The 23,828-nt window shown below is 45.1% G+C and overlaps 1 protein-coding gene across 1 annotated transcript; it reads right to left on the bottom strand.

Moving 5' to 3' along the window:
- On the bottom strand, positions 1–22,953 carry spata4 (spermatogenesis associated 4). The gene is made up of 6 exons (XM_080189447.1): positions 22,415–22,953; positions 12,837–12,966; positions 9,786–9,904; positions 8,524–8,744; positions 1,328–1,441; positions 1–318 (listed from the first exon to the last, which is right to left on the bottom strand). Exons 1-6 carry the CDS (start codon positions 22,930–22,932, stop codon positions 194–196), a joined length of 1,227 nt encoding a protein of 408 aa, XP_080045573.1. The 5' UTR covers positions 22,933–22,953; the 3' UTR covers positions 1–193.
- Between the last annotated feature and the right edge of the window lie 875 nt (positions 22,954–23,828).

Genomic DNA, 23,828 nt, shown 5'->3' with positions numbered 1-23,828 from the left:
AGCTTTAGCAGGGGCTAAAATCGCAGCAACACCGCCATGTCAGGCTTAGGAAAATAGTTGACATAATTTCATTGAATAACATACAGTTAATGGTATTCTATAGTAATATGTTCAAAATACATCTTTAAAAAGAAAAAATGAGTTTAGTTTTATTATTGAACATCAGCATCATTAACTCTATTTCAGATCCTCTTTACTGTCCAATTCTCCAGCTGCGATGGTTCGCAGACAATGAATGGGAATCTCTAACCACCTGTTTGACATTGATCTCCTTGAAGAGAACATTGCTCTTACTTCTGATTTCCGAGATAGTGGATTCTGAAATAGAATGCAATAAAGTAAATGGGAAAAATAATGTAGTAGTCCCAAATAATAACACATTTGTTATTAAGTAGCCATGGCCAGACTTAAAAATTACTATTTTCACTATTTCGCGATATTTTTTATGTGGGACATGGGCGTTGCTGGCTTGCCAGCATTTATTGCCCATCCCTAGTGTCCGAGTACAGCTAATAGTCAACCACATTGCTATGGCCCTAAAGTAAAGTTAAAGTTTATTTATTCGTGTGACAAGCAGGCTTATGTTAACACTGCAATAAAGTTACCGTGAAAATACTCTAGTCGCCACACTCCGGCGCCTGTTCAGATACACTGAGGGAGAATTCAGCATGTCCCTGATTTAAAATTCCCTTCAGTAAAATGTTACCAGCCCAAAGAAAGTTTGGAAGGGAATGACAAGTGGAACAAAGGAAAGATGGATCAGAGGTGTTCAGAGAAGCCACAAATATCTCAGTGAAGGTACATATGTCACTGATTCCAGCAAGAAACCTCACCTGAATAGCTGCCAGAATAACAGAATAGTCATAGAAACATAGAAACAAAGAAGACAGGAGTAGGATGTGGCCATTTGAGCCTGCTCTGCCATTCATCACAATGATGGCTGATCATCCAACTCAATAGCCTACTCCTATTGAGTTATTCTGCAAATTGCTGCCTGATGTAACAGGTAAATCAATGCTAAGGCATAAGCTGTCTGGATTATAAAGGAAATTTGATCAGGCTTGGTTCGAATGACCCTCAAAATCAAACAGGCAGCCAACACAACACTCTCTGCTTGTTCAAGAAGAATAGAAATACCAGGAAGCTGGCCACCCTGCAACCCAGCTAAAGACCAGGGTTTCAGAACAAACAGGGGAAAATTGGAGGGAATCAAGGGATCAATTTAAAATAACATGAATACCAAAATAATGAGGGAGAAGGTTTTATTGTCATAAAGAAAGCAGTGAAAGATTTTTGGAGAGATTGAAATAAGAGAGTTTGACCTTACTTGATTCAGCCGTATCTATTTTCTTGCTGTCAGGGTACAAGCACTCATACTGATACTGTGGGAGTGGAAGTCTTGTTGCTCGCTCTCCCAGTGTGGGTTTCAAATTGTAACGCTCTTTTGAAAAAAGAGTGAGGCTTTGAATCAATAATGATCACACGCACTAAACATTTGTAAACCGTGCTATCAAACATTGAGAAATATTGCTTCAATTTTTGTCTTTATTTGGGAGAAAAACTTCAATTAAAGGAATTTAAGATAATCTTCTCCAAAAAAAACTTAGAATCATTGAATCCCTAAAGTGCAAAACGAGGCCATTCAGCCCATTGAGTCTACGCTGACTCTCCGACAGAGAATCTTACTCAGGCCCACCCTCTGCCCACACCTGTAATGCCACGCATTTACCCTGCTAATCTTCCTAACCTACACATCTTGGCCAAATTGACCATCTGTTCTCAGGAATCAAGAGATACTTCTTAAATTCGGAAAGGTTTGTTTAATGTAACGTGACATGTATTCAGAAAAAACTCCTGATTCTGGAGCCTGGATTCTATGACATAGACACATAGGAATGTACAGGACAAGAAGAAATAATAACTGCATACCATGTGTCAGGTTGCAGAGTGTAAAAAATGATCTTACTGTTGTGACATCGCAAGAGTGCAGCTGATGATACTGTTGAGAAATGAGGTCCAATGAAACATCTACAAGCCGGTACAAGCCAGCAAAGTAACCGGTTGTACTGATCTACTGGATCACAGTGACCAACTTAGCTGTATATCAGCACACAGAAAACCTCAATGTTCCCACGCTGGATCTGATTTTACATAAGAACATAAGAACATAAGAAATAGGAGCAGGAGTAGGCCATCTGGCCCTTCGAGCCTGCCCCGCCATTCAATAAGATCATGGCTGATCTGTCGTGGCTCAGTTCCACTTTCCCGCCCTCTCCCCATAACCCTCAATCCCCTCTCTTATCAAAAACCCATCAACCCGCTTCTTAAAAATATTTAGCGAGGCAGCCTCCACCACTTCAACGGGCAGAGAATTCCAGAGATTCACCACCCTTTGAGTGAAGAAGTTCCTCCTCAACTCCGTTCTGAACCGCCCCCCCTTTATCTTGAGGCTGTGCCCCCGAGTCCTACTGTCTTTTTTGAGCGGGAAGAGTCTTTCCACCTCTATCCTATCCATCCCATTCATCATCTTATACGTCTCAATGAGATCTCCCCTCATTCTTCTAAACTCTAACGAGTACAAGCCTAGTTTATTCAGCCTCTCCTCATAGCTCAACCCCCTCAACTCCGGTATCAGCCTAGTAAACCTCCTCTGCACTCCCTCCAAGGCCAAAATATCCTTGCGCAGGTGCGGCGCCCAAAACTGCACACAGTACTCCAGCTGCGGCCTCACCAATGCCCTATACAGCTGCAGCAAGACCTCCCTACTTTTATATTCAATCCCCCTCGCTATGAAGGCCAGCATCCCATTCGCCTTCCTGACCACCTGCTGCACCTGCAGGCTGGGTTTTTGCGACTCATGCACAAGGACCCCGAGGTCCCTCTGCACCGTCGCCTGCTGCAGTTTTTCACCACATAAGTAATAGTCCTTCCTACCATTCTTCCTACCAAAGTGGACCACCTCACACTTGCCAACATTAAATTCCATTTGCCATTTCCTGGCCCATTCGCCCAGCCTATCTAGATCCTTCTGCAGACTCTCCACACCCTCCACACAATTTGCCTTTCCCCCAATCTTGGTGTCATCAGCAAATTTCGACACCCTACACTCGGTTCCCTCCTCCAGATCATCTATATAAATGGTAAATAGCTGAGGCCCCAGCACCGACCCCTGGGGCACCCCACTAGTCACCAACCGCCAATCCGAATAGCACCCATTGACCCCCACTCTCTGCCTCCTATTTGACAACCAATCCTCTATCCACGCTAACACCCTACCCCCAACTCCATGTCCTCTGACCTTCTGCAGTAACCTCTTGTGAGGTACCTTATCAAACGCCTTCTGAAAATCCAGAAAGACCACATCCACCGGCTCTCCTCTATCCACCGCCCTAGACACATCCTCATAGAACTCCAGTAAATTTGTCAGACACGACTTCCCTTTAATGAAACCGTGTTGCGTCTGCCCTATCAAGCAATTCCCTTCAAGATGCCTCGCAATTTCCTCCTTAATGACGGATTCTAACATTTTACCTACCACAGTCGTTAAACTAACCGGCCTGTAATTCCCCGCCTTTTGCCTGGCACCCTTCTTAAACAACGGCGTAACATTAGCCGTTTTCCAATCCTCCGGCACTTCCCCGGAATCCAGCGACGTCTGGAAAATAACCACCAAGGCATCCACTATCACCTCCGCCATTTCTTTCAGAACCCTCGGATGCATTCCATCCGGTCCTGGGGACTTGTCCACAATCAGCCCCTCCAGTCTGTCGCGCACCACCTCTCTAGTAACAGTAATGTCATTAAGACCCTCCAGTCCTACCACCTTTCCATCGCTAACACCCGGCAAATTATTCACGTCCTCCTCCGTGAAGACAGAAACAAAAAAGTTATTCAAGACCTTAGCCATATCCCCATCCCCTACCACTAGGTCCCCTTTCTCAAGCCTTACAGGAGCATCAGAGAGAAAGCTAAGACTTTACCTGTTAAAAACCTGTTTAAAATAAGTTTAAAGCACTTTGTTCTTTGTAGAACTGTTTAAAGCATTTACTTATTGTATTTACTGCTTTAAGAATTGTGAGGGAGTGATTATCAGGCAGTTGTGGCCCATCAGCTTTAAATCAGCGCCAAGTTTAAAAGGAGGCCTGGTGTAGATAGCGGGCAGCGTCGGAGCGGGCAGCGGAGTGAGAGGGCAGCAGAGTGAGCTATTAGGGCTTAATATCAAAAAGGGCTTGGAGGAAAAAAGGCCAGGTGGAAAGAACAAGGAAAAAAAAAATTTTTTTTTCAAAACTACTACAGCAAAAAACAAGGAAAAATTTTTTTCCCACAACAAATTATATTGAATAATGGAGGGGCATGTGATGTGCGGTTCCTGTATGATGTGGGAACTGGTGGACCCCAGGGTCCTTCCCAGTGGCCATGTCTGCAGTAAGTGCAGGTTGCTGGAGGAGCTCCAGCTCAAGGTGGATGAGCTGGCCTCTGAGCTACAGACACTGAGGCTCATCAGGGGGAGAGAGGGTGTCATTGTCAGTGGGGTGCAAGTGACATCCACCCCCCCTAGACTGGCTAAATCTAAGGGTCAGGAACAAAAGGGGGCTGCTGGGAGGAGGAAGGGGGGTGAGGAGCGGAGGCCTCAGCCTCTTAATCTGCATAACAGGTTTGAGGTTCTTGCTTCCAGTCTGGAAGAGGACGAGGCAGGTGAGGTTGGTGAGCAAACTGCACACGGTACAGTGATGCAGCAGGACATAGGCAAAGAGAAGGGGAAAAGGAACGTAGTAGTGATTGGAGATAGTGGGGTGAAGGGTATTGACACTGTCCTTTGTCACAATGACAAAGTGCACAGAAGGGTGTGTTGTCTGCCTGGTGCTCGGGTACAGGATGTCGCAGCTGGGCTGCAGAGGAATCTGGAGTGGGAGGGTGAGAACCCAGTTGTGGTGGTACATGTGGGTGCCAGCGACGTAGGCAAAGTGCGGACTGAGGATCTGGGGAGGGAGTATGAGAAGCTGGGAATGGAATTAAAAAGTAGAACCGACAAGGTGGTCTTCTCTGGGCTACTGCCTGAACCGAGTGCAGACGGGCGTAGGGTTGACAGGATAAAGGAAGTGAATGGGTGGCTCAGAGATTGGTGTGGGAGGAATGGGATCGAATTTATGGGGCATTGGCACCAGTATTGGGGTAGGTGGGACTTGTTCGGGCGGGATGGGGTTGGTCTGAATCGTGCTGGGACCAGAGTGCTGGCGAATCGAGTAAAGAGGACTGTAGACAGGGCTTTAAACTAATTAGGGGGGGGGAGGGTGCGAGGGTAGGTGATGTTAGGAGGTCTACAGTTAAGGATAGGGTACAGGTAAGGGAAGAGGCTGAGGATGTCCCAAGTGGTGGCGTTACGGCAAATAGGGTCCAGAAGAAGGCTGGGATGAAAGCGCTTTATCTGAATGCACGAAGCATTCGGAATAAAGTGGATGAGCTGGTGGCGCAGATCGACACAAATGGATACGATCTGGTGGCCATTACAGAGACGTGGCTGCAAGGTGACAGGGACTGGGAGATGAATGTACAGGGCTATCAAGTGTTTAGGAAGGATAGGCAGGAGGAAAGAGGGGGTGGCGTAGCTCTGCTGATTAAGGACAGCATCAAGGTGGTAGCAAGGGATGATATCGGAGCCAAAGAGCAGAAAGTGGAATCGTTGTGGGTGGAGATTAGGAACAGCAAAGGGAGGAAGACGCTGGTGGGTGTCGTCTATAGGCCCCCGAATAATGATCTGGAGGTGGGGCGGGCTGTTAACGCGCAAATAAGTGCGGCGTGCAGGAATGGGACGGCAGTAGTTATGGGGGATTTCAATCTGCATATTGATTGGTCGACCCATGTTGGACGAGGTGGGCTCGAGGAGGAGTTCTTGGAATGCTGCCGGGATAGTTTCCTGGAACAGTGTGTGTTGGAGCCGACGAGGGAGCGAGCTATCTTGGATCTGGTGCTATGTAATGAGGCGGGTAGAATTAGGGACCTTGAGGTGAAGGATCCTCTTGGAGAGAGTGATCATTGTATGGTGGAGTTTCTGGTGCAGATGGAGGAGGAGAAAGTGGGTTCCCGGACACGTGTCCTTTGTTTGAATAGAGGGGAGTATGGTAGGATGAGAGAAGAATTGGCGAATGTGGACTGGGGGAGCGCGTTGGAAGGTAGGTCTGCTGAGGAGCAGTGGAGGATCTTTAAGGAGATCTTTCTTGGTGCTCAGCAGAAATTTATTCCGATGGTTAAAAAGGACAGTAGGAAGAGAGGTAATAAGCCGTGGATAACGAAGGAGGTGAAGGAAAGTGTTAAATTAAAAGCGGAGGAATTTAGAGTAGCTAAGAGCAGTGGGCGAGAAGAGGATTGGGAAAGGTTTAAATGTCAACAAAGATTGACAAAAAAGTTGATAAAGGAGGGTAGAAGAAGCTATGAAGCTGGGCTAGCACTTAATATAAAAAAGGATAGCAAGAGTTTTTATAAATATATAAAAAGGAAGAGGCTGGCTAGGGTGAACGTTGGTCCCTTAGGAAATGGTATAGAATCATAGAATCCCTATAGTGCAGCACGAGGCCGTTTAGCCCATCAAGTCTGCACCAACCACAATCCCACCCAGGCCCTATCCCCATAATCCTCCTTATTTATCTTACTAACCTCTGACACAAAGGTGAAATTTAGCATGGCCGATCAATCTAACCTGCACATCTTTGCACTGAGAGAAGAAACCGGAGCATCTGGAGCAAACCCATGCAGTTATGGGGAGAACGTGCACACTCCGCACAGACAATGACCCAAAACAGGAATCGAACTGGGGTCTCTGGCGCTATGAGACAGCAATGCTAACCACTGTGCTACCATGCCTGACTAAATGGGGGACTTATATGTCAAGGGAGAGGTTTTAAGTCCCGGACTTAACCTCCGAAAATTAACCAAACCAGGAAGCAGACCTCATGAAAAAATATTTTGTCAATTATCAGTGAAAAGCCATCTATAAGCAGCACTGAACTGAATCACTTGTGATTGTGTTGGACTGGGGTAGGCACAGTAAGTAGTCTCACAACACCAGGTTAAAGTCCAACAGGTTTATTTGGTAGCACAAGCTTTTGGAGCGCCATAAAGGCACTCACCTGATGAAGCAGCGGCGCTCCAAAAGCTCATGCTACCAAATAAACCTGTTGGACTTTAACCTGGTGTTGTGAGACTACTTACTAAATCACTTGTGTTTGACATCATTGTTCAAGCATAAAAGGGTGGCCCACCTTTTTTTTACTGAACGCAGCATGCTTCAAACAGGGTCAGAAACTATACTGAACAAAGATTAGCAGCTTCCTACTAAATCTAGTGTCCGCTAGTAATTAATTAACATTGATCCAGCAATTCTGTACGTGTTATATCTCTGCTAAAATAGCATTCGAAGCAATCGCATATGATTGTTTTAAACATTCTACTGCTAATGTAAGATTTTAAAGCTTGTTTATGGCACTTATCTGTTTAATTGCAAACCATATCTTCTCATCCTGGTTTTAATGATGGATATATTAATAGTTTGTGATAACAATACACTGTCAGGATCTTGGCCTGTGACTTCACTTTGACTGAATGTAATTAAATCAGTTTGACTTCCAGAAGATTGCAAAATAATTCAGCCGAGACTAATTGCTGAATTAAGATAAAAAGAGATGAAAATGTTGGAAATCAGAGATATTCCCAGGTTTCATATTCTGGAAATTTCTCCCTAAACCTAACCACCATTCAAACTCTTGCTCCTTTTAAGATGCTCCTGGAATCAAATTGTGATATAGAATGACATAGACATAGAATGATATAGACATAAAATCGATACAGTGCAGAAGGAGGCCATTTGGCCCATCAAGTCTACACCGACCATAATCCCACCCAGGCCCTATCCTCATAACCCTATGCATTTACCCTAGCTCGTCCCCCTAACACTAAGAAGCAATTTAGCACGGCCAATCCACCTAAGCTGCGCATCTCTGGACTTCCTCTTTGGCTCTATATCAATATTTGCTTGATAATGCTCCTGTGATTGCATTTTGGGACATTTTGTGACATTGAAGGCACGACATGAATGCAAGTTTTCATTGTTGAGTATTAGGATGGCTCTGGCTATGAATGTCTCCCAAAAATATTAATGTACCTTTTCTCATTTGAGATGCAGGGAGATGGTCTCCTTCAGTACAAAACATCTTAACCCATTTTTATGCTGATGCACCAATTTATTGCTGACACTTTCTGCCCTAACTAATAAATTCTGATTAATTAATAACTTCTAACTAACCAAGGCCAAATTAAGTGATGCACCATAGGGAATTGAAACCAAACAAGATCAGTCCTATGCTATACTGCAATACAAGAAACAGGATAGTTTCTGATAGAAACCTAGGTTAACATATAAACTCAATGAAAATTAAATTGTTATTTATTATTACATATTGGACTACTTCCTACTTAAAATATTTTGGAATCATGTGATCAGATATATTTGAGTTTTGTCTGTTGACTCACTTGGATGTTCTAGTCTTGTGAGTTGCCTGTGTCGCAAATGAACGTCGATAATAGCCAGAGCTTTCTGGTTGTTTGAGTAGATATCAGGGTCTTCCAACAGCTCAGTTAATCTCGTGTTGGCTCGAATAGCATTGGTGGCAGTTGTCCTGGCGATCAAAGGCAGCTTCAATTGGTAGCCTTCGTCCATAAAGCTCATTTCACCATCAAGGATGAGCTTTGCTCTAAAAATAAATGAAATTATGTCCTTGGGACACGACGAGATAACAGGAAAATAAAGAAGTACCTTTAATGGGCTGAAAAGCCTTTTCGAGGTGCTGCCCTAGTCTATATGAGAAACAGGAAAGTTACCCCTCCCTCCCAAGCATTTTCTTTACTTCAACCTCACCTTCTGTCTACCGCCGCACCCTCCCCCCCATCTTCCCCATGCCACCTTTCTCTCACCATTTTGGAGAGGGAGGCAAAATTTATTCCAATCATTGCAACCACATTAAACATGCTCGGATGAAGGGTCATCCAGACTTGAAACATTGGCTCTATTTTCTCTCCACAGATGCTGTCAGACCTGTTGAGATTTTCCAGCATTTTCTGCATTTGTGCAAAATCTAATTGGTCACCGAATAGGGGTCAGGAGCCCCGCCTAGCTTTTCTCTCTCTTTCTCTCTCTCTCTTTTGACTACCTCAATTGGCTCAGCAGAGAACAGAGATTGAGCCTGGATCTTCCTGTTCCTATTTACACATCAGTGCGGCAAGGTTTACCAAATAACTCCAAAGGATACACAACTTATACTTTAATGAACGACAGCGCACTCTAGCCTGCAGACATTTTGTATGCAGCCTGTGCAATCAGCAATGGACTGAGTAATTAGCAACAAGACTTCTTACATCTGCGCGTTTCCTGTGAAATGACAGCATGTCTTTAGTAAGTTATACTTAAAGTTTGAAGTCTTTTTTGAAGTTTATTTATTAGTCACAAGTAAGGCTTACATTAACACTGCAATGAAGTTACTGTGAAATTCACCTGGTCGCCACAGTCCGGCACCTATAGGGGTCAATGCACCTAATCAGCACATCTTTCAGAATATGGGAGGAAACAGGAGCATCCAGAGGAAACACGCGCAGACACGGAGAGAGTGTGCAAATTCCACAGACAGAGATCCAAGCCAGGAATCAAACCCAGGTCCCTGGCGCTGTGAGGTAGCAGTGCTAACCACTGTGCTACCATGCCGCCCTCTTATACCATCATATAGAATGAAAATACTTACTGCCTATTTGTCAGCAAGGTGTATATGTGTTGTATCAGATACTCTGCTCCCCCAGGCTTGGAATGCATTGTAGCATGAATTAATTCCTTGGGAATATTCAACTTCTTCCTGAAAAAAAACTTGAAAGGAAAAGTACAGTAAAAGTAATTAATTCATAAGAACACATGCTGCCAGAAGCCAACTCTTGAGACCTAAGTGTCAATCAGGGTTATTTGTCAACTGCAATGGGTGGCATACTGGCTCAGTGGTTAGCACTGCTGCCTCACAGCGCTAGGGATTCGGGTTTAATCCTGGCCTCGGGTAATTGTCCACGTGGAGTTCTCCCCACGTCTGCGAGGATTTTCCCTGGGTGCCCCAGTTTTCTTCCACAGTCCAAAGGTGTGCAGGTTAGGTGGATTGGCCATGCTAAATTGTCCCTTAGTGTCCCAAGATATCGATCGGTTAAGAGGATTAATGGGACAAAATACGTGGGCTTGTGGGGATGGGATCTGGGTAAGAGCTGGGCTGAATGGCCTTCTTCTGCACCTTCGTGATTCGAGGGATTCTACAGTCTGATCTGTAATGTTTAATTGATATTATTCTCCCATTCTCAAAAGGCTTTTTCTTTGGAATGGAGGAACAGCTGTGGGAATGCTTCATTATTTTGTTGTCTAAGATTCCTTTTGGTGCCCATTCTTACAAAATCATTAATTGTTTTCTCTTCCACCACCCCCGAGAGAAGCAGATTCCAGGTCATTGCCACTCACTGAGCAAAAATGTTCTTCCTCATATTCCTCCTGGATCTCATCACCAAATTCTTCACTCCTTGTACCATGAGCTAATGGAAAGGATTTCTCCTTGGTCATGATCTTAGTCACTTCATATCAAATCTCCCCACAATTTCCTATCCTCCAAGGAGATTAAGCCCAGCTTCTCCAGCCTAACCTTTGTAACTGTTGTGGGAAATTTACCACTTCAGAATCAGACTTGGAGGTTCAACAAACAGTTTTATTTCGGACAAAGCTTTGGGAGAAAGCACTGATACTCTGCAGTACTTGGCAGCTCCCTTCTCAACTATACAATGGTAGTTAAGTATCTTTATACCTTTTAGACAATAGACAGTACGGACATTAGATGTTAACACATTGTTACAAGTTGAGTAGGCAGATATGGACATCTATAGTTAACACATCATTACAAGCAGACAGGAATGGACATGGACAGTTAACATATCATTGTACACAGAATGGATACATTTATGAATCATTGTACACAGAATGGATACATTTATGAATCATTGTACACAGAATGGATACATTTATGTAGTTAAGTCCTCTATCAATGACTGGGTTTGATATATATAGTTATGTATTTATGTCCCCATCAGTGGCTGATCTTATTATCAAACCCATTGTTCTGGGTCTGCTCTTATCTTAAGTCTTAAAGTGCCCCAGGTCTGACCAGTTTCCTGCAGCAATTCAGACACTGCAGGTTTTAACTCTTTGTGTTACTGTCTGTGCCCAAAGTCAATGCCTTTTAACAACCCTTCCCAGAGTCCATTTTGTGTGCGAAGTAACCATTTTGTGTCCGTCACTTAAATTTCACCATAACATAACTAAAATTTACCATCCTTGGAATCATTCTGATAAATCTCTTCTGCACTAGTCTCAAGGACCCTCAAGTTCTTCTGAAAGTGTGAGACCTAAATACTCCCAGGCCCTATTCCTGTAACCCTCATGTACCCTGTTAATCCCCCTGACATTAGTCAATTTAGCATGGCCAATCAATCTAACTTGCTCATGTGGAGGAAATGGAGCAGCCAGAGTGAACCCACAAAGACACAGGGAGAAAGTGCAAACTCCACACAGATAGTCCAGAATTGAACCCAGGTCCCTAGCACAGTGAGACAGCAGTGCTAACCACTGCGCCACCGTACCGCCCTTGAAATGTCTTGTTCTATCAGCATAGCTCACTTTCCTGTGGTATATTCTTCTCTCCAAACATACATGTGTTAATTACTCTTAACATTCGGAAGAAAAAGGATTTATTTTCGCAGACATATCTAAATCAAGTTATTTCAAAGTAAAACTATTAAATGCATGATAAAACAGCCCGCTGCTTGGAATTTGAATAATAAATTAACTGCATTGGGGATAAAGAATAAGCCCCTTTAAAACAGGTTCTGCTTAAAAGCTCTGAACTTAAAAATTCTAAAGATTTCACTAAATAACTATCACTGATTGCAACCTGCATCTGAAAACATCATTTGTGCCAGTTATTTATTTATTTATTAATGAGATGTGGATGTCGCTACTGGACCAGGGTACATTATCACATATAGGCCAGACCAGGTAATGCGCCAGATGAATTTTTATGACAATCAAAGTGGTTTCATGGTCATTATAAGACTTGTTGTTCCAGAATTTTAATATAGAGTCATAGAGTTTTACAGAAAATGTCACCATCTGCCATAAGAAATTACTAGTCCAGTGACCATTCCACTATGCAACCGCCTCAACTAAGGTGCAACTGTTATTGTTATGACTAAGCCAATTGGGTTGGGAAGGACCACAAACATAGAAATTAGAAGCAGAAGTAGGCCATTCAGCCCTTCAAGTCTGCTCAGCCTTTCATATTGATCATGGCTGATCATCAAGTTCAATGTCCTGATCCCACCTTTTTCCCTTCCTTGCCCCCCCTCACCGCATCCCCAGATCCTCATAGCCCCAAGAGCTATATCTAATTTCTTCTTGAAATCATACAATATTTTGACCTCAACTGTTTTCTGTAGTAGTGATTTCCACAGTTCACCATTCTCAGGGTGAAGAAATTTCTCCTCACCTCAATCCTAAAACGTGTGCCCCTTATCCTCAAACTATGACCCCCTAGTTCTGGACTCCCCCACCATCGGGAACATTCTTTGATTGAAGTGCTGATGAGGGTACATTTTGAGAATACATAACATGCTCCACTACATTAACTCTGCAAAAAGAATACAAATTTACACAGAGGAGGTATTGTTTAATCTGATGCAGAATTACTTGAAAAGATCTCTCAAGACCGTTTACTCACATGCTCCAGCTGTGACCAGTTCTTCAGCTTGGAAGGGAAGGAGACTCCATTGTTGAAAACTTTGACATCAATATCTTGAGGATAGTACCAGGCGAAGATTTCAGCCACAAGATAACCATTACAAAAGGCTCTGTAAAATACACGGAGAGAACAATTTCTGACAGGGTCAATTAAGAACCTTTTCTGTTAATGTTTTCCATTTGTCATGAGTTCTTAGTTGCCGTGCACACTTGCTTAGTGGATGTTCAACTGCAGATGCAGATAGGGAAAATTCCAGCCTGTGTGTACTGGACGGATTACAAACAGCAAAGCTTTGACATATTAACATGAACTAATGAATAATTTGTGCTAGACTCTGAACTATACCTTCTCATCATTTTGGGATCCACTGCAAGAACTCACCAGCCTGATACAGACTCCTACCCCAGCCCGCTATAGATGCCTACCCCAGCCTGGTACGGATCCCAGCCCAGTTTGCAGACTATCCCTGAATGCTGCATTTTACACACACCATTGTTCTATAGATATTACTTCCTGAGTTGCATTTGTACTCATTGATTTGACCAAGATACCTTTGAAAGTAGAACAAGGTTTCATCACCAGTCTCTTGTCTGCCTGCTATTCTTCATGGCCTTGCTGTGTGAAGCCAAGCGCACACACACACGCACACACACACACACACACACACACACACACACACACACACACACACACACACACACACACACACACACACACACACGGAATAGTTTATAATCTCCTCTCTCCATTGCCCAATGCTGCAGTGTGGGGGGATGGGTCTTCTCTCCACATTCTCAGTACCTGATCAGCATATCTTTCAGAATATGGGAGGAAACCAGAGCACACAGTTTGAGCAAAAACAGATCCAATTTCTTACACAGCCCAAACCAAAGATTAACTAGTCTGATGACACCATGCTGACCAATTATTGTCATATTGAAACAATTTCTCCGAAATCTCCCAAAGTTCCAACTTCTATAGTCCCTAGTACTAATACTATTGAAGATGTATTTGCCCGATGATCTGACTTATTATTGTCACTCGCATTAGTATCGTGAAAAGTATTGTTCCTTGCGTGCAATATAGACAAAACATAACATTCATAGAATACATGGGGAGAAAAAAAGAGGGTGTAGGATAAAATGTTAGTCATAGCTAGCGGTGGAGAAAGATCAGCTTAATATAAAGCAGGTCCATTCAAAAACAGGGAAGAAGCTGTTCTCGAGTCAGTTGGTACTAAGAACATAAGAACTAAAAGCAGGAGTAGGCCATCTGACCCCTCAAGTCTGCTCCGCTACTCAATAAAATCATGGCTGATCTTTTTGTGGACTCAGCTCCACTTACCCGCCCACTTATCACAAACCTTAATTCCTTTACTGTTCAAGGTTTTATCTATCCTTGCCTTAAAAATATTCAATGAGGAAGCCTCAACTGCTTCTCTGGGTAGGGAATTCCACACATACACAACCCTTTGTGTGAAGAAGTTCCTCCGCAACTCAGTCCTAAACCCTTATTTTGAGGCTATGCCCCCTAGTTCTAGTTTCACCTGCCAGTGGAAACAACTTCTATCTTATTTATTCCCTTCATAATCTTATATACTTCTATAACATCTCCTCTCATTCTTCTAAATTCCAATGAGCATAGCAGTCTACTCAGTCTCTTCTCATAAGCCAACCCTCTCAACTCCAGAATGAACCTCATGAATCTCCTCTGCACTCCTTCCAGTACCAGTATATTCTTTCTCAAGAAAGGAGAACAAAACTGTACACAGTACTCCAGGTGTGGCCTCGCCAGCACCTTGTACAGCTGCAACATAACCTCACAGTTTTTCAACTCCATCCCTCTAGCAATGAAGGACAAAATTCAATTTGCCTCCTTAATTACATGCTGCATCTGCAAACCAACTCCTTGAGATTCCTGCACAAGGACACTCAGGTCCCTCTGCACAGCAGCATGCTGCAATTTTTTAACCATTTAAATAATGGTCCATTTTGCTGTTATTCCTACCAAAATGGGTAACCTCACATTTACCAACATTGTACTCCATATGCCAGACCCTCATCCACTCACTTAGATTATCAATATCCCTTTACAGACTTTCAGCGTCCTCTGCACACTTTGCTCTGCTACCCACCTTAGGGTCATCTGTAAATTTTGACACATTACACATGGTCCCTAACTCCAAATCATCTATGTAAATCACAAACAATTGCAATCCCAACACTGATCCCTGAGGCACACCACTAGTCGCTGATCGCCAACCAGAAAAACATTCATTTTCCCCCCACTTTTTGCTTTGTTAGTTAACCAATCCTCTATTCATGCTAATGCATTACCTGTAACATCGTGCACCTTTATCTTATGTAGCAGTCTTTGGTGTGCCACCTTGTCAAATGCCATCTGGAAATCCAGATACAACACATCCACAGGTTCCCCATTGTCCACTGCATATGTCATGCTCTCAAATAATTCCACCAAATTAGTCAAACATGACCTTCCCTTCATGAACCCATGCATTACCAATGGGACAATTTACAAAGAACAACCCAGCACGGGAAACAGGCCCTTCGGCCCAACGAGCCCACGCCACCATCTTAACAAAGCATTTTCCTACACCTACTTTGACCCGTGTCTATGCGTATGGGACCCCCATTGGAAATCAGATTCAGGGGAGAATAGTTTAGGGACAATTTGTCACACCAATCAGCCTAAGAGCACATCTTTGGTTTACATCCATTATTTCTTCCTTGATGATAGATTCAAGCATTTTCGCTCCTACAGAAGTTCAGCTAACCATTCTACAGTAATCCACCTTTTGTCTAACTCCTTTTTTAAAGTGATCTCAGACTTTTGTATCTTTTTCCCAATGGAAGAAGGTGGAAGAGAGAATGTCTGGAGTGAATGGAGTCCTTGATTATGTTGGCTGCTTTTCCAAGGCAGCAGGAAGTGTAGATGGAGTCAATGGATGGCAGCTGGTTTGCGTGATCTACTGGGCTACTTTCACAACCCTTTGTAGTTTCTTGCAGTCTTGGTCAGAGCAGGAGCCATACCAAGCTGCCATGTATCCGGAAAGAATGCTTTCTATGGTGCATCTGTAAAATTGGCCAAATTGCCTTGGCCTCCTGAGAAAGTAGAGGAGTTAGTGGGCTTTCTTAACTCAGTATCAGTGTGGAGGGACCAGGACAGGTTGTCGGTGATCTGGACACCTAGAAACTTGAAGCCCTTGACCATTTCCACTTCATCACAGTTTTGTAGACGAGGGCATGTCCTCCACTACAATTCCTGAAGTTGATGACTATCACCTTTGTTTTATTGACATTGAGGGAGAGATTATTGTTGTCACACCAGTTCACCAGATTCTCTATTTCTTTTCTTCACTCTGACACGTCATTGTTTGAGATCCGACTCGCTACAGTGATGCCACGAGCAAACTTGGACATCGAGTTGGAGTGGAATTTGACCATACAGTCATAGGTGTATAAGTAGTAGGGGGCAGAGGGCACAGCCTTGCAGGGCACCAGTGTTCAGGATAATCATGGAGGAGATGTAATTGCCTATCCTTACTGATTGCGGTCTGTGGGTTATCGTATCCAGTCACAGAGCAAGAAGCTGAGCCCCAGCCATGGAGTGGCTGGGGCCGGTTAGTTTAACGTCTGTTGTGGGAAAAATGTTAGAATCCGTGATCAAGGAGAAAATAGCGAGGCATCTTGAGGAGAATTGTTTGGTAGAGCAGACGCAGCACGGTTTCATTAAGGGGAAGTCGTGTCTGACAAATTTATTGGAGTTCTATGAGGATGTGTCTAGGGCGGTGGATAGAGGAGAGCCGGTGGATGTGGTCTTTCTTGATTTTCAGAAGGCGTTTGACAAGGTGCCTCACAAGAGGTTATTGCAGAAGGTCAGGGGGCATGGAGTTGGGGGTAGGGTGTTAGCGTGGATAGAAGATTGGTTGTCAAATAGGAGGCAGAGAGTGGGGGTCAATGGGTGCTATTCGGATTGGCGGTTGGTGACTAGTGGCCCCAGGGGTCGGTGCTGGGGCCTCAGCTATTCACCATTTATATAGATGATCTGGAGGAGGGAACCGAGTGTATGGTGTCGAAATTTGCTGATGACACCAAGGTTAGTGGAATGGCAAATTGTGCGGAGGGTGTGGAGACTCTGCAGAAGGATCTAGATAGGCTGGGCGAATGGGCCAGGAAATGGCAAATGGAATTTAATGTTGGCAAATGTGAGGTTGTCCACTTTGGTAGGAATAATGATAGGAAGGAATATTACTTACGTGGCGAAAAACTGCAGCATGCGTCGGTTCGGAGGGACCTCGGGGTCCTTGTGCATGAGTCGCAAAAACCCAGCCTGCAGGTGCAGCAGGTGGTCAGGAAGGCAAATGGGATGCTGGCCTTCATAGCGAGAGGGATTGAATATAAAAGTAGGGAGGTCTTGCTGCAGCTGTACAGGGCACTGGTGAGGCCGCAGCTGGAGTACTGTGTGCAGTTTGGGTCGCCGCACTTACGCAAGGATATTTTGGCCTTGGAGGGAGTGCAGAGGAGGTTTACTAGGCTGATTCCGGAGTTGAGGGGGTTTAACTATGAGGAGAGGCTGAATAAACTAGGCTTGTACTCGTTAGAGTTTAGAAGAATGAGGGGAGATCTCATTGAGACGTATAAGATGTTGAATGGGATGGATAGGATAGAGGTGGAGAGGCTCTTCCCGCTCAGAAAGGACAGCAGGACTAGAGGACACAGCCTCAGGATAAAGGGGGGGCGGTTTAGAACGGAGTTGAGAAGGAACTTCTTCACTCAAAGGGTGGTGAATCTCTGGAATTCTTTGCCCATCGAAGTGGTGGAGGCTGCCTCACTCAATATTTTTAAGACGCGGGTTGATAGGTTTTTGCTAGGCAAGGGGATTAAGGGTTATGGGGAGAGGGCAGGAATGTGGAACTGAGCCACGACAGATCAGCCATGATCTTATTGAATGGCGGGGCAGGCTCGAGGGGCTAGATGGCCTACTCCTGCTCCTATTTCTTATGTTCTTATGTTTGGAGATGAGTTTTGTTGAGGGATTGGTGTTGAAGGTTGAACTGTAGTCAATGAATAGCATCTCAAATAAGTGTCTTTGTTACCCAAGTGTCCCAGGGTTGAGCGTAAGGCCAGGGAGATGGTGTCTGTTGTAGACCTGTTGCGGCGATAGGTGAACTGATTCGATTTAGTATTGTTACATATATTGGTATGCCGTGAAAAATATTGTTTCTTGCACATTATACACACAAAGCATAAAGCATACCATTCATAGAAACGGAAAGAGGGCGCAGAATGTAATGTTACAGTCATAGCTAGGGTATAGAGGAAGATCAACTTAATGTGAGATCGCTCTATTCAAAAATCTGTCAGCAGCAGGGAAGAAGCTGTTCTCAAGTTGGTTTGTACTTGACCTCAGGCTTTTGTAACTTTTTTCCCCGACGGAGGAAAGTGGAAAAGAGAATGTCCGGGTGCGTGGGGTCCTGAATTATGCCGGCTGCTTTTTCTGAGGCAGCGGGAATTGTAGACAGAGTTAATGGATGGAAGGCTGGTTTGTGTGATGAACCAGGCTTCATTCACAACCCTTTGTACTCTCTTGCACTCTTGAACAGAGCAGGAGCCATACCAAACTGTAATGCAACCAGAAAGAATGCTTTCTATGGTGCATATGTAAAAGTTGGTGAGAGTTGTAGCAGACATACCAAATTTCTTTTGTCTTCTGAGAAAGTAGAGGCATTGGTGGGGTTTACTAACTATAGTGTTGGTATGGAGGGACCTGGACGGGTTATTGGTGATCTGGACACCCAAAAACTTGAAACTTCCAACCATTTCTATTTCGTTCCCATTTACGTAGAAAGGGGCATGTCCTTCACTATGCCTCCTGAAGTCGATGACTATCTCCTTCATTTTATTGACATTAAGGGAGAGATTATTATCGTTGCACCAGTTCCCCAGATTCTCCACCTCTTTCCTGTACTCCATCTCATCATTGTTTGAGATCTGATCCACTATGGTCGTGTCATCAGCAAACTTGAAAATTGAGATAGAGGGGAATACTTGGCCATAAAGTCATAGGTGTATAAAGAGTATAATAAAGGGCTGAGGACATAGCCTTGCGCGGCACCAGTGTTGAGGATAATCGTGGAGGAGGTGTTGTTGCCTATCCTGACTGATTGCAATCTGTAAGTTAAGAAGTCACAGAAGGAGAAGCTGAGCCTTAGACCACGGAATTTGAGATGAGCTTTGTCGGAAAAATGGTGTTGATGGTGAGCTGCAGTTGATAAATAGGAATCTGAAATAGGTGGTTTTGTTATCTAGGTGTTCCATGGTTGAGTGCAGGACCAGGGAGATGGCATCTGCTGTGGACGAATTGCAGCGGTAGGCGAACTGTAGTGGATCCAGGTAATCTGGGAGGGGATGATTTGTACCATGACTAGCTTTTCAAAGCACTTCATAATGATGAATGTCAGAGTCATAGGATGATAGTCACTAAGACATGCTGCTTGGCTTTTCTTTGGTACAGGGGAGATGGTCATCTTCTTGAAGCAGATAGTGACCTCACATTGTTGTAAAGAGAGGTTGGAGATGTCTGCGAATACCCATCGCCAGCTGGTCTGCACAGGACCTGAGTGCTCGCCCGGGCACCCCATCCAGGCCAGTCGCTTTCCTTGGGTTGACCTTCGAGACATCTGCTCTGTCATCTGCAATAGTGACCCTCAGATACAGGTTCATCTAGGGCTTCCAGGGTGGAGGGCGTGCTCTCACTGATCTCTTGCTCAAAATAGGCGTAGAATGCCTTGAGCTCATCAGGGAGGGGTGCGTTGTTGCTGGCGATTTTACATGTCTTCATCTTGTAGCCTGTTATTTCTTGCAGACCTTGCCATAGTTGGCAGCAGCTTGTATGGCTAGCCTGTGACTCTAGCTTGGTCTGAAACTAGCTTTCAGCATCTTTGATCCACTGTTGTGGATCCAGGCAATCTGGGAGGCTGGAATTGACTTGTGCCATGACTAACCTTTTGATGCATTTCATAATGATGAATGTCAGAGCCAGCAGACAATAATCATTAAGACACGCTGCCTGGTTTTTCTTTGGTACAAGGACGACGGTTGAATTCTTGAAGCAGGTAGGGACCTCAGACCAGTGTAATCTGTGATTGTGGAAGCAGCTCCCATATGCACTGCTGCTCCAATCAAACTCTACATTGTTTTTTCATTGTCCTTGATGTACTTTAAATTTTTCAGCTATGTTTGGACTTTGGAGAAATCAGAAGTCGGAGACATGTTTAGAATGGCGGAACTCCAAAATCCAAATGCCAGCAAACAGCAGTCATTTCTCATCCTACTTTAAGGTCTCATCTGAAAGACGGCATCTCCACCAATATAACACTCCCTCAGTACAGCACTCGATTGTCAACTTTGAATTTTGTACTCAAGCACTGAGTGGCACTTAAATATAGTGACAAACAGGCAAGAATACCACCAACTAAGCCATGCCTCACACTCAACAATGACGCAATTGGTTATGTGTGGCAAAATGGGCAGGGACATTTGATAGAATAAAGGCAGTCTTCGTGCTGGTAATGAAAATTCACTTGATTTGAATAAAAAGCTTTACAAATGCAATCAGCCATAGGTGAAGCAGATGAAGAGGTCTACACCTGGCACTGTGGCACAGTGGTTGGCACTGCGGCACAGTGGTTAGCACTGCTGCCTCACAGCGCCAGAGACCCAGGTTCGATTCCCGGCTTGAGTCACTGTCTGTGTGGAGTTTGCATGTTCTCCTTGTGTCTGCGTGGGTTCCCTCTGGTTGCTCCGGTTTCCTCCCACAGTCCAAAGATGTGCAGGTTAGGTGAATTGGCCATACTAAATTTCTTGCTCAGTGTTGCCGGAGAGTGGTGGCTAGGGAATTTTCACAGTAACTTGATTGCAGTGTGAATGTCAGCCTGCTTGTGACTAATAAATAAACTTTACTCCTTTACTTTACAGCATTTCAGCCTAACTCCAGTCGGGAGGCAGGCCAATGTACAAACTTAAAACTCAAGGAAGGAGAAGTTGTAACGTTGCTACAAAATTTGAATCTGAAACAAGGACTTTGTCACTGAAAAAAATTAGAAAGTAGTTAAAAAGATGGCAGATGCTGAAATTATAGACAGATTTCAAAGAAATGACATGTTTATTCAGAGTACTATTGAGCCCATCAGATGTAAGCTTTTCAACTCAGAACAGTTCAATATTATACTATCCTATAAATATAACCAAGTCACAACGCCAGACTTTTCGCAAATGTTGTATTTATATTCCCAGGCCTGCACTTAAACATGGACAGTTTCGTAGATTTTTTTCTCGAGTGAGAAGTTTTAATTCTGTTCAAGTTCTTGCTGACAGAATAACTGAAAATCCTATTAATCTGACCATAAATATTTGATGGGGGTCTGGAAGTTATATTAAAGTGCTGAGCAAAAAATATAATTGTTCCCAAATTTTTGTCAGACACAATCTCTGATTAAATCTATTTTGAAAGTGTCAACGTTTACCTGAGGTCCCTGTTGCACCTGTGGGTAGCACTGTGATTGGTATTTAATATTTAATGTGTCGTGCTAACACCTATCCCCTATACAGTATCAACATTCTTCCCACTCACATAATGACTTTCTACCCCTCTATAGTTCCCCCTCTATACTTACCCCCTCTCCTCCCTCTATAGTTACCTCTTCTCCCCTCAACAGATACCCTCCTATAATTACCCCTCCCCTCAAAAGATACCCCCTCTCTCCCCACTATAGTTACATCCTCACTCCCTCTATAGTTCCTCTTTCCTCCACTATAGTTACCCCCTCCCCATAATTACCCCTTTCCTCTCTATAGATAGCCCTCTCTTCCTATAGTTACCCACTCTACCCTTTCTATAGTTACCCCCTCTATAGTTCCCTTCCCCCTCTGTATTTGTCCCCTCCCTCTCCTCTATACTTACCCCTTTCCCTTCTACAGTTCCGCCTCCATAGTTACCTCCTCTCCCCTATAGCTACCATTTCCCCTCTCTCCCTAGAGTTACCCACTCTACCCTCTCTATAGTTACCCCCTCTCCCTCTACAGTTCCCTTCCATCTCTATAGTTACCCCTTTCCCCTCCACAGTTCATCTCTAGTTACCCCCTCTCCTCTATAGCTAACTTTTTCTCCTTTGTAGTTTCATCTCCACAGTTACTTCCTCTCCTCTATAGTTACCCCATCCCTCTCCTCTATGGTTACTTCCCTCTCCTCGATCGTTACCCCCCTCCTCGATCGTTACCCCCCCTCCTCGATCGTTACCCCCTCTCCTCTATCGTTACCCCCCTGTCCTCGATCGTTACCCCTCCTCGATCGTTACCCCCCTCCTCTATCGTTACCCTCTCCTCTATCGTTACCCCTCTCCCTCTCCTCGATCGTTACCCCCTCCCTCTCCTCCATCGTTACCCCCTTCCCTCCTCTGTAGCTATTCCCTCCCTCTTCTCCTCCAGTTACCCTTCATTCCCAGTTTGCAGCCCCTCTTGCCCCAGGCCGGCACTCACGTCCTGATGTTTTTGAAGGGAAACCTCAGGTCCAGGCTCTGCAGCCACTTGATGACCTCCCGGGCGAGGCCGGCTCGAGCCGGGACCGGGGCGAAGGTGGTGCGTCTGCCGGCGGGGGGCCTGGCTTCGGGAGTGCGGGCGGAGGGGGCTGGAAGCCAGCAGTGGGAGGTGTCGGGGACCAGCGCCTGTATCGCGGAGGAGAACTCGGATCGCGGACCGGACATCTCCACCGGGACTGGGGGGAAGACGGGGATGGCGGTGCCTCTGGCGACCGGGCGAGGGGTCAGTTGTCCCCATGGCAACAGGCGTTGGGGCTGACGCTGACGCCTCCTCGGGTTTGGGGGTGGAGCTTGGCGTCTCCGTGGCGACAGGGGGCGGGCCCTGAGCGCCCTGTTCCACCCACGAGGGCGGAGCTTGGTGTCGCTATGGGAATGGGGCGGAGCCTTCTGTCTCCACAGCGACGGGGGTTGGGGTCCCGCTCCTTGCTCGGGACCGTGGGCGGGGCCTCGCGTCTTCATGGCGACAAGGTGCGGGGTCCCGCTGCCTCCTCGGAGCCGTGGGCGGAGCCTCGCGTGCATGCCCTGCTAGTGACGTCAGGGCCTTTGATTGACGGTTGTGGGCAGTAAGGGGTGGAGTCGGCAAAATGGCGGAGAAATTAAAGCGTAATACTGAGGGAGCTGGGAACATGAAATGTTGTTCGTCCATCGTCGTTGATGAGGACCTTGACGCCATTAGTCACTTTGAGGCTGGTTGTGATGTGTCGGAAGATGACTGAACAGGCCAATTCGTGCACAGAGTGTCCTGGCACGTGGACAGACTTGTATCGACACTGTAGTTGTTGCACTGGTGGCTTTGGACTTGCATGGATCGCGCTTGAGTTGTACATAAGAAATAGGAGTCGGAGTAGGCCATCTAGCCTGTCGAGCCTGCCCCGCCGTTCAATAAGATCATGGCTGATCTTAAGTGGATCGGTTCCACGTACCCACCTGCTCCGCGTAACCCTTAATTCCCTTATCGATCAGAAATCTATCGACCCGTGCTTCAGCAATGCATCTTGCTTCGTAAGCTTGCCAGCCCTTGTGAATGAGGCAGCGCCAGCTAGGGCGGTTTTGTGCTGGCGATTCCCAGGCGGTCATGTCAATGTCCAGCGACTTCAGCCTTGAGTGTGTCTTTGAAATGCTTCTTCTGCCCTTCATGCGAGCGTCTTTCAGCAGAGAGTTCTCCACCATCATCATCATCATCATCAGTGGAACCTGAAATAAAATACCAGAAAGTGCTGGAAAATCTCAGCAGGTCTGGCTACATCAGTGGAGAGAGAAAGAGAGTTAAAGCTTTGATTCCATAGAATAGAATCCCTACTGTGTAGAAAGGGGCCTTTTGGCCCATCGAGTCTGTACCAACCACAATCCCACCA

Source organism: Carcharhinus amblyrhynchos, chromosome 5 (assembly GCF_965287045.1).
Source record: "Carcharhinus amblyrhynchos chromosome 5, sCarAmb.v2.hapA, whole genome shotgun sequence".
NCBI lineage: Eukaryota > Metazoa > Chordata > Chondrichthyes > Carcharhiniformes > Carcharhinidae > Carcharhinus > Carcharhinus amblyrhynchos.
The sequence above is the reverse complement of the archived record's forward strand: the minus strand, read 5'-3'. Positions and strand labels throughout refer to the sequence as shown.